This window comes from Mizuhopecten yessoensis, unplaced genomic scaffold, assembly GCF_002113885.1.
Source record: "Mizuhopecten yessoensis strain PY_sf001 unplaced genomic scaffold, ASM211388v2 scaffold7157, whole genome shotgun sequence".
NCBI lineage: Eukaryota > Metazoa > Mollusca > Bivalvia > Pectinida > Pectinidae > Mizuhopecten > Mizuhopecten yessoensis.
This window is the reverse complement of record NW_018406909.1, coordinates 25,479-37,319: the sequence shown is the minus strand read 5'-3', so window position 1 is coordinate 37,319 and position 11,841 is coordinate 25,479. Positions and strand designations below refer to the sequence as shown.

Below are 11,841 nucleotides of genomic sequence, written 5' to 3'. Positions count from 1 at the left end.
TCATCAATGACTTGGATGTTGATTTCCTCATGAAGTCATCAAAGAATTTAATAGAGTAACCTTTGTAATGGAAATTGACTGGTTTAAATTTGAATGGTTCTTTTACTGATTTGATTGATAAAAAGAATTTGTCATCAGTACTTATATAAGGATCCATTTTTATTTTTTTTAAAGGCGAAACTAACGAAAGCAATCTAGAACAGTGTTGTGAGTGTAAAAATCAAGTGAGTTCTGACAAGGATCCAATTGAGATGAAATTAATTATGTTACAGCTCAGCCTATGAATGTGAGCCAGCCACTGGTACCACCCCCTTCTTATGACACAACAACTGGTCCTGCTCCCTATGACACAACAACTGGTCCTGCTCCCTATGACATCAACAATCAAGGTAAATCCCAACTCAATATTACTGAAAATGTACACATGTGCAGTTTACACATTTAAACATATCAGTGTACACATCTAAACATGTACAGTGTACACATCTAAACATACAAGTGTACACATCTAACCATATCAGTGTACACATCTACACATGTCAGTAAACATTTAGTACACATCTAAATATGTCAGTGTACCCATCTAAACATATCAGTGTACACATCTAAACATGTACAGTGTACACATCTAAACATGTACAGTGTATACATCTAAACATGTCAGTGTACACATCTAAACATGTCAGTAAACATAGTGTATACATCTAAACATTGTGTACACATCTAAACATGTCAGTAAACATTTAGTACACATCTAAATATGTCAGTAGATATTGTGTACACATCTAAACATGTCAGCGAACATAGAGTACACATCTAAATATGTCGTCAGTAAACATTGTGTACACATCTAAACATGTCAGCAAACATTGTTTACACATCTAAACATTTCGGTAAATATTGTGTACACATCTAAACATGTCAGCAAACATTGTGTACACATCTAAACATGTCCATAAACATTGTGTACACATCTAAACATGTCAGTAAACATAGTTTACACATCTGAACATGTCCATAAACATTGTGTACACATCTAAACATGTCAGCAAACATAGAGTACACATCTAATCATGTCTGTAAACATTGTGTACACATCTAAATATGTCGTCAGTAAACATTGTGTACACATCTAAACATGTCAGGAAACATAGTGTACACATCTAAACATGCCTGTAAACATTGTGTCCCCATTGGAACATGTCCATAAACATTGTGTTCACATCTAAACATGTCGGTAAACAATGTGTACACATCTAAACATGTCAGCAAACATTGTTTACACATCTAAACATTTCGGTAAATATTGTGTACACATCTAAACATGTCTGTAAACATTGTGTCCCCATTGGAACATGTCCATAAACATTGTGTTCACATCTCAACATGTCGGTAAACAATGTGTACACATCTAAACATGTCAGCAAACATTGTTTACACATCTAAACATTTCGGTAAATATTGTGTACACATCTAAACATGTCAGCGAACATAGAGTACACATCTAAACATGTCCATAAACATTGTGTACACATCTAAACATGTCAGCAAACATAGAGTACACATCTAAACATGTCAGTAAACATTGTGTACACATCTAAACATGTCAGCGAACATAGAGTACACATCTAAACATGTCCATAAACATTGTGTACACATCTAAATATGTCAGTAGTGTACCTCTGGAGCTATGCATTTCCTCAAACCAAACCAGGTAACTCTTGAGTTAGGCATTTCCTCACAATATCAAAATCAAGTAGTGTACCTCTGGAGTTAGGCATTTCCTAAAAAAAAACAGGAATTTCCTCCACCGCATCTGGCTCTTAGAAAGTATATAGGTCACCACTTTCTTAATTGAACAAAGTAAACAGGGAAACGTCCTAGTCAGAAACCAGATCATAGTGGCTAATAGAGTCTATCATATATAGGCATGTTGGATATAGATAATCTACCTAGAACTTGAGTCAGAACTGAGGCTGTACTGATGTTCTGACACCAAATTTTGCACCCCAGGGTAGAACCTCTGTATTCCTAATACCTGTATATAATGAATGACTCTTCTTCTCCAAACTCTTAACCAAAATTTTGGAAAAACAGGACGTAGACAATGCAGAAGGAACACTAATTATGGCAGAATTTCTAGATAACGTACTGTTACACAAACTGAAGCCATATTTGGGAAGAACAGAAAATGTCCAGCATACCTAAACTTTAACGATCCATGAAAGACCTTCAGGGCCAGCTTCAGGGCCAGCTTTAGGGCCAGCTTCAGGGCCAGCTTCAGCTTCAGGGCCAGCTTCAGGGCCAGCTTTAGGGCCAGCTTCAGGGCCAGCTTCAGGGCCAGCTTTCAAATGTTTTATTCTTGGGGTGGAGTAAAAACTTGCTGACAGCAAGATTAATTGCCACAGTCTGTCATATGACAATTTGACACATTTTCAATTGTATAACCTCATAATAAAACATTGTTGCATCTGATAATTACTTCATAATAGTATAGGTAAATGATTACACCAATGTGGGATGTGTGTATCCCACGTGGATGTTCCACATGTGTATCCCACGTGGATGTTCTGCATGTATGTCCCACGCGGATGATCCGCATGTATATCCAATGCAGATGTTCCACATGGATGTTCCTCACAAGTTGTATGGATAGAAATGCCCTTATGTGCATTATATAAATTGTTAGTTATATTACCCTTTGGTTATCTGTTCTCCTTGGTTTATATGGGGAAATAACACTTCTGACTATATCGTGTCCATTTCAGCAAGAAAAAATTGTTCTGACATGAGTAAGTCCCCTTTGTATTTGTTTTATGTTCTGACATGAGTAAGCCCCCTTTATATTTATTTTATGTTCTGACATGAGTAAGCCCCCTTCATATTTATTTTATGTTCTGATATGAGTAAGGCCCCTTTGTATTTGTTTTAGGTTCTGACATGAATAAGCCCCCTTCGTATTTGTTTTATGTTCTGACATGAGTAAGGCCCCTTTGTATTTGTTTTATGTTCTGACATGAGTAAGCTCCCTTTGTATTTGTTTTAGGTTCTGACATGAGTAAGGCCCCTTTGTATTTGTTTTAGGTTCTGACATGAGTAAGGCCGCTTTGTATTTGTTTAAGGTTCGGACATGAGTAACCTCCCTTTGTATTTGTTTAAGGTTCTGACATGAGTTAGCTCCCTTTGTATTTATTTGTTTTAGGTTCTGACATGAGTAAGCCCCCTTTGCCTGGTGGAGATATGAGTGGTGCTGCCTACCCACCTGGTGATGGTTATACTATTCAGCCAGCAGGCGGTAAGTATACTGCTGGTACATTAGTTGAATCATTAGTTAGCTCTCTATGATCTCTCAAACCTGATCAGGATAGTGATTGATGTATGATATTCTTAACATGTTGATGTAAGATCGCCTGTACTTAGTTATAAACCTCTGACTAGTGTCCACTAGCTGTTACGTACCTCTGACAATTGTCCACTAGCTGTTATGTACCTCTGACTAGTGTCCGCTAGCTGTTACGTACCTCTGACAAGTGTCCACTAGCTGTTACGTACCTCTGACTAGTGTCCACTAGCTGTTACGTACCTCTGACTAGTGTCCACTAGCTGTTACGTACCTCTGACTAGTGTCCACTAGCTGTTACGTACCTCTGACTAGTGTCCACTAGCTGTTACGTACCTCTGACTAGTGTCCACTAGCTGTTACGTACCTCTGACTAGTGTCCACTAGCTGTTACGTACCTCTGACTAGTGTCCACTAGCTGTTACGTACCTCTGACTAGTGTCCACTAGCTGTTACGTACCTCTGACTAGTGTCCACTAGCTGTTACGTACCTCTGACTAGTGTCCACTAGCTGTTACGTACCTCTGACTAGTGTCCACTAGCTGTTACGTACCTCTGACTAGTGTCCACTAGCTGTTACGTACCTCTGACTAGTGTCCACTAGCTGTTACGTACCTCTGACTAGTGTCCACTAGCTGTTACGTACCTCTGACTAGTGTCCACTAGCTGTTACGTACCTCTGACTAGTGTCCACTAGCTGTTACGTACCTCTGACTAGTGTCCACTAGCTGTTACGTACCTCTGACTAGTGTCCACTAGCTGTTACGTACCTCTGACTAGTGTCCACTAGCTGTTACGTACCTCTGACTAGTGTCCACTAGCTGTTACGTACCTCTGACTAGTGTCCACTAGCTGTTACGTACCTCTGACTAGTGTCCACTAGCTGTTACGTACCTCTGACTAGTGTCCACTAGCTGTTACGTACCTCTGACTAGTGTCCACTAGCTGTTACGTACCTCTGACTAGTGTCCACTAGCTGTTACGTACCTCTGACTAGTGTCCACTAGCTGTTACGTACCTCTGACTAGTGTCCACTAGCTGTTACGTACCTCTGACTAGTGTCCACTAGCTGTTACGTACCTCTGACTAGTGTCCACTAGCTGTTACGTACCTCTGACTAGTGTCCACTAGCTGTTACGTACCTCTGACTAGTGTCCACTAGCTGTTACGTACCTCTGACTAGTGTCCACTAGCTGTTACGTACCTCTGACTAGTGTCCACTAGCTGTTACGTACCTCTGACTAGTGTCCACTAGCTGTTACGTACCTCTGACTAGTGTCCACTAGCTGTTACGTACCTCTGACTAGTGTCCACTAGCTGTTACGTACCTCTGACTAGTGTCCACTAGCTGTTACGTACCTCTGACTAGTGTCCACTAGCTGTTACGTACCTCTGACTAGTGTCCACTAGCTGTTACGTACCTCTGACTAGTGTCCACTAGCTGTTACGTACCTCTGACTAGTGTCCACTAGCTGTTACGTACCTCTGACTAGTGTCCACTAGCTGTTACGTACCTCTGACTAGTGTCCACTAGCTGTTACGTACCTCTGACTAGTGTCCACTAGCTGTTACGTACCTCTGACTAGTGTCCACTAGCTGTTACGTACCTCTGACTAGTGTCCACTAGCTGTTACGTACCTCTGACTAGTGTCCACTAGCTGTTACGTACCTCTGACTAGTGTCCACTAGCTGTTACGTACCTCTGACTAGTGTCCACTAGCTGTTACGTACCTCTGACTAGTGTCCACTAGCTGTTACGTACCTCTGACTAGTGTCCACTAGCTGTTACGTACCTCTGACTAGTGTCCACTAGCTGTTACGTACCTCTGACTAGTGTCCACTAGCTGTTACGTACCTCTGACTAGTGTCCACTAGCTGTTACGTACCTCTGACTAGTGTCCACTAGCTGTTACGTACCTCTGACTAGTGTCCACTAGCTGTTACGTACCTCTGACTAGTGTCCACTAGCTGTTACGTACCTCTGACTAGTGTCCACTAGCTGTTACGTACCTCTGACTAGTGTCCACTAGCTGTTACGTACCTCTGACTAGTGTCCACTAGCTGTTACGTACCTCTGACTAGTGTCCACTAGCTGTTACGTACCTCTGACTAGTGTCCACTAGCTGTTACGTACCTCTGACTAGTGTCCACTAGCTGTTACGTACCTCTGACTAGTGTCCACTAGCTGTTACGTACCTCTGACTAGTGTCCACTAGCTGTTACGTACCTCTGACTAGTGTCCACTAGCTGTTACGTACCTCTGACTAGTGTCCACTAGCTGTTACGTACCTCTGACTAGTGTCCACTAGCTGTTACGTACCTCTGACTAGTGTCCACTAGCTGTTACGTACCTCTGACTAGTGTCCACTAGCTGTTACGTACCTCTGACTAGTGTCCACTAATTGTTACATACAGTATCTTAGTATTAAATTGAAATTCTGTTATACTCAACCATTCTAAAGCAAGTTTAATTTAGTTCTCCAAATACTGTTCGAGTATAGTAATAGTAAACTGTTTTGTGTTACAGCTCCGCCCTACCCAGCTGGAGCCTATCCGACAGGCCAGTTTACTGCCCCGCCCTATGGTGTACAGCCCTACCCAGGAGCAAGCCTCCCCCCTCAGACAGGATATGAGCCCTCTGCACCACCTTCTGCAGCCCAGCCTTACCCTGGAGCAAACCCTCAGCCCTACCCTGGAGGAAACCTCCCACCTCAGTCCTACCCTGGAGCAAACCTCCCACCCCAGCCTTACCCCGCCTCACATATACAGTTTGACTCCCAGGGAGCTGTGCCTTATCCTGCACAGCCACCACCCCAGTGAGACTAAGGATGGTCCCATATCTTGGCGACTATGAAAAGCATTGTCAACACTGCGGCTATATGAAGAGAAAAACGTCACTACAAAGGCCGCTGTTATTCAACTTTATGATCAGTTCACCAAACAAACTGTGATCAAGAAAGTGCAATGTTATCTTTGATTTTTGAATTAAATACAGATGTATGAGGGCCTAGGATACAGATGTTTGAGGGCCTAGGATACAGATGTATGAGGGCCTAGGATACAGATGTATGAGGGCCTAGGATACAGATGTATGAGGGCCTAGGATCACTAAACTGATTGTTCCTATGGATCAAAAGTGGTACTTTTTACACAAACAATGTATGTAGAGAACATGTCGCAATGTTGCAGACCCACTGGTCCCTTTGTCAAGCTAGTCGGTCACAACTGGACAAAGGCACCAGTCAGTCTTGAAATGTTGTGGAACCTTTCATACATATTTATCGTTTCAGTATAAAGTAAAACTTTGATACAAACATATTTTCAAACTGATGAATTTTATTGAAGGAAAAATGAAAGAGTTATATGTAGGTGGAATTATTCATAGAAGTTAGGGTGCCAAGTGTATAGGGTCACACCAGTCACCAACCAAGTAGGTGAAATGTTTGTCCTCCGATAAAATATGTATCAATTATATCAGGAATATTGGAGGAAATTTTCATCAAATATATTGAGGAACTGTAAGCATTGTGGGCTGTATAGGTATTGGGGGGTGGGGGGGGGGGGGGGGGGGGGGGCTACGTATGTAAACCTGGTGGTTCTGTGAGGTAGAATAAACAACATTTTTGAAACATGATATATTTTGGAAACATAGTTGTTATGACATCTAAATTCTTTTTAGGAGATACACAAGAAAATCATCAATTGTAGCATCGTAGTAAATGATATGAAGAATATAATATGAATGTGTTCTCACCAGTAACTGTTGTGTTTGAGCGCGTTCTGACTGATGTGTTCTCACCAGTAACTGTTGTGTTTGAGCGCGTTCTGACTGATGTGTTCTCACCAGTAACTGTTGTGTTTGAGCGCGTCTAACCGAAGCCCTTGTCAATAAGTCTCCTTTAGTTAATGTTATTTTACTGAACACTTCAGAACAGTTGTACTAGGTGTATCTGTCCAATAAGTACACTTTACATGAAGTGTTAACTCTAGTAGTTGAGTTGAGTCTTCTTTTCAGGACAATATGCTGGCCCTATAAATGTACATCAAATCAAAGGTTTATCTCGAGTGCTAGGTAAAATAGAATAAAGAGTCAGAATAAAGAAATTACTGTAGAATTTCCCTTGACAAAATGGATATAGCTGCCATAAAATTTCCCTGACAAAATGGATATAGCTGTAGAAATTCTCCTGACAAAAAGGATATAGCTGTAGAAATTCTCCTGACAAATGGATATAGCTGTAGAAACTTCCCTGACAAAACAGATATAGCTGTAGAAATTCTCCTGACAAAATGGATATATAGCTGTTTTATTTCTCCTGACAAAATGGATATAGCTAAAGCTGTATATAATTCCACTGACAAAATGGATATAGCTGTAGAATTTCTGCATACAAAACGGATATAGCTGTAGTATTTCTGCCTACAAAATGGATATAGCTGAAGAATTTCTACTGATAAATAGATATAGCCGTATAATGTCTGCATAAAAAATGGATATATATAGCCATTACCGTGTGTTACTTGGGTGTTCTGAAGTTTACTTATATATGCCATAGTGTCTTATCCACTGCACATATACAAACAGTAGGACAGAAACAACAAATGTCTGTAAATCGCCTGTGATTTTATAGAAATTATACATTCAGGAATGACACCTTATCAATCTGCCATGTATAATCCCCGTCACTGTGTGGGGGAGTCGTCAGGTTTTCTATCATTGTTCCAGTGATACATTTACATTCGATGTACCTAAAACGAACTCTAATTGGATTTTTTAGATTTGAAAAAAAAAATGAAATTGTGGTTTGGTTATGCATTTCAAACATGTTTATTTCATTTTAAAATCATTTTGATATAATCCTTTATTTATAGTGTCGTTAATATTTTTGCCTATTTAATCGTACTTTATTAATTGTATTGAGATTGGCATTAATCCTATTTGAAAATATTTTGTGATGTATTTATGTGTTTCTGATATTTTATTGTAACAAATATTTTGTGATGTATTTATGTGTTTCTGATATTTTAACAAATATTTTTTACAATTGTGTTTATAACATTTCGTTTTTTTATTGCAATGCTTTCATTCAAAATCATGGTTGTAAGATTTCTGAAAATCTATTTGTATAATTTGATATTGATAAGTGTAAAATTGGATGAGTGGTGGTACATACCTATAACTAGAGTTGATATATATGTAGCCATCGTTAGCCATTGCTCAGCCGTGGGCTGTCAGGGACTACAAGCTTTGATATTGATGTAAGGATGAGTGGTGGTACATACCTATAACTAGAGTTGATATATATGTAGCCATCGTTAGCCATTGCTCAGCCGTGGGCTGTCAGGGACTACAAGCTTTGATATTGATGTAAGGATGAGTGGTGGTACATACCTATAACTAGAGTTGATATATATGTAGCCATCGTTAGCCATTGCTCAGCCGTGGGCTGTCAGGGACTACAAGCTTTGATATTGATGTAAGGATGAGTGGTGGTACATACCTATAACTAGAGTTGATATATATGTAGCCATCGTTAGCCATTGCTCAGCCGTGGGCTGTCAGGGACTACAAGCTTTGATATTGATGTAAGGATGAGTGGTGGTACATACCTATAACTAGTGTTGATATATATGTAGCCATCGTTAGCCATTGCTCAGCCATGGGCTGTCAGGGACTACAAGCTTTGAGCTTTTATTCATTTGTATTGGGCCTCCTACACAATATAATATGGTATAGACAATCTGTTTGTGTAGTTCCATATTTTTACTGTCAGAAAAGCAGTCCTCAGTTTGGCATTAATTTCTAATGAAAAGACTGAATTTTTAATAGACTTTATTTGTAATTGTTTGGCATAATTTTTTAATGAAAAGACTGTATTTTTAATTGTTTGGCATTATTTTTCAATGAAATGACTGTATTTTTAATTGTGCTCAGAGTTGAGAGATTTCATAGCAGCCAGCATTGCTGGTCTTTATAGCAACATCATGTCCTGCTAGTTCAGTGTGAAAAGGATATTCCTGAAAAAATATTTAAAAGTGTTCATTGAGCCATTCGACCAAATATTTATTCCAGTGACCCTGTTGTTATTTATTTTGGTAGTTGTAAGTTTGTAATGTCGTAAGGTTTTGATAGGCACCTCTCCTGTTATGCTAATTTCTACCTATTTCAGCACACTATCGACATAGATTTACATTCGTTTGATCTTTGGTAAAATTGTGCTGATTTGGTTTAGTAATTGTTTACGTTGTTATTCATTCTGCATCAACTTTCTATTTATTTTGTTATGTGCTTTGGTACTTTGTATTTCTATTGTGTATTTCTATTATTTCTATTGTGTATTTCTATTGTGTATTTAATGATGTATTGTTTCTGAGGTCAACACCTTGCTTCACATGTTACAGCACTTTTGTCAGTTTGTAACACATTGTGTCAAATGTATCCACTAATGATATTATCATCCTCTTCCGAATATAAACAAATCATAATACATTCGTCCGTAATAACACCTTATTTTGTTGTAATGATAACACCTGGGTTTCCATGTTTACTGATGATAACACCTGGGTCCCCATGTTTACTGATGATAACACCTTGGTTTCCATGTTTACTGATGATAACACCTGGGTTTCCATGTTTACTGATGATAACACCTGGGTCCCCATGTTTAATAACACCTTAATTTGTCTATGTTTTAACTGATTACGATACCTTGGTCTAAAGTTCTCTGGGAATAACACCCTGATTTGATTGCATTATGATAATCACAATTTGGTCCATTATTCACCTTGTATTTGTTGTAACCTTATCAGTTATGAGGTATGTAACGAGACATGCTGTGTTACCTGTGTAATGACTAAATACATTGTGTGATCTACAGCCACTGATAGTTGTATTTTCTGTGATCATTATATATTGCCTGCCGTAGTAATTTTGTTTACATATTTTGCATTGCTTTCGTCCTTTTTTTCTTGATATTGATAGTGTCTGTATATATTAGGGTTGTCCGCTGTATATATTAGGGTTATCCTCTGTATATATTAGGGTTGTCCGCTGTATATATTAGGGTTGTCCACTGTATATATTAGGGTTATCCGCTGTATATATTAGGGTTATCCGCTGTATATATTAGGGTTGTCCGCTGTATATATTAAGGTTGTCCTCTGTATATATTAGGGTTGTCCGCTGTATATATTAGGGTTATCCGCTGTATATATTAGGGTTATCTGCTGTATATATTAGGGTTGTCAGCGGATAACTGGTTACATTGTCTCAGTCGGAAGACCACAAACTGGTTACGAAAATTAGAAACCGAATAGTCGCACATAAATTTATTTACCCTGGCTTATACCTACAAATTATCTAATGATAAGACCGAAATAAGATTTTTTGGAAATAACAATGTTCAGACTGGCCTGTTAGGGTATTGTTGTTGTACTCCATAGTAGGAGAATGATTGACGTAGAGATGTCACCCACACCATACATGTGAAATCCCTAAATAGCGAGGTAGATCCTTTTGTTTGAGGATAGGAAATTGTAAAAATATTCTCCAGAGTAAACAGTTGAATGATATGTGAAACATCAAACCATATTTACCATCATATGGCATTGTCACTATATAACCCTACCAAATTCAGTTGGCATTCATGTAGGCTATGAATGCCATGGACCGATTGTTGAGGTCATCATTATTATAACGTCATAATTGTTACGCTACTGACCCTCCCTGTGCGATGGCTGTTCTATTCATTGAACACGCATACATGGTACATACATTATTTGAACTAAATGCTGAATAATAGTAAGTGTAATTGAATTTTCTATGAGATGAACAGATTCCAAAACTGGTAAATTTAAGTATTGAACTGCTTTCAGTTGGCATTTATAGGCAATATAAATTCCAACTGGACAGAGGCAAATCCAACATGAGGCACTAGTACGCTTCATTGAATTTGCCTTTGTCCAGATGGCATTCATATTGCCTATGAATTCCAACTGAAAGCAGTTCAATGCTTAACTGGGGCTATCATCTATGAATTAGTTCCTCAATAAAACCATGTTCCTCAAGAACAACATTACTGCATTTAAGTTTAAGTAGAAATAACTTTTATAGCATGTTGTCAGTAAAATAATCTTATTGAAGTAACATATATATGTATTTCCTGCCTTTAGGTGTCAAGAGCTTGATCTACGTTAGTAATTTTAATGCTAACTAATAAATATGAACTGTAAAAAAGTTTTAAATAGGATATTAGCTAAACATGTGTAATGTCTTTGTTGTTGTTTATTGGTTGATTACTAAACCGACCGATTAACGGTTACTCAGTCAACCCTACTGTATGTACATCTACAGATCATTTATACCTACCTACTGTATGTACATCTATGGATCATTTATACCTACCTACTGTATGTACATCTACGGATAATGTATACCTACCTACTGTATGTACATCTACGGATCATTTATACCTACCTACTATATGTACATCTTCGGATCA

At 38.7% G+C, this 11,841-nt stretch overlaps 1 protein-coding gene across 1 annotated transcript; it reads left to right on the top strand.

Moving 5' to 3' along the window:
* The first annotated feature begins 272 nt into the window (after positions 1-272).
* LOC110453189 (basic proline-rich protein-like) lies at positions 273-6,882 on the top strand. Its single transcript, XM_021502040.1, has 3 exons — positions 273-389; positions 3,203-3,295; positions 5,868-6,882. Exons 1-3 carry the CDS (start codon positions 281-283, stop codon positions 6,158-6,160), a joined length of 495 nt encoding a protein of 164 aa, XP_021357715.1. The 5' UTR covers positions 273-280; the 3' UTR covers positions 6,161-6,882.
* Positions 6,883-11,841: the final 4,959 nt, after the last annotated feature.

What these genes read in the sequence shown, in the direction of transcription:
- LOC110453189 (XM_021502040.1), top strand. Translation starts at nt 281, where the DNA reads ATGAATGTGAGCCAGCCACTGGTACCACCCCCTTCTTATGACACAACA. An exon ending in CTATGACATCAACAATCAAG is followed by an intron (nt 390 to 3,202) that starts GTAAATCCCAAC and finishes TATTTGTTTTAG; the next exon opens with GTTCTGACATGAGTAAGCCC. An exon ending in TACTATTCAGCCAGCAGGCG is followed by an intron (nt 3,296 to 5,867) that starts GTAAGTATACTG and finishes TTTGTGTTACAG; the next exon opens with CTCCGCCCTACCCAGCTGGA.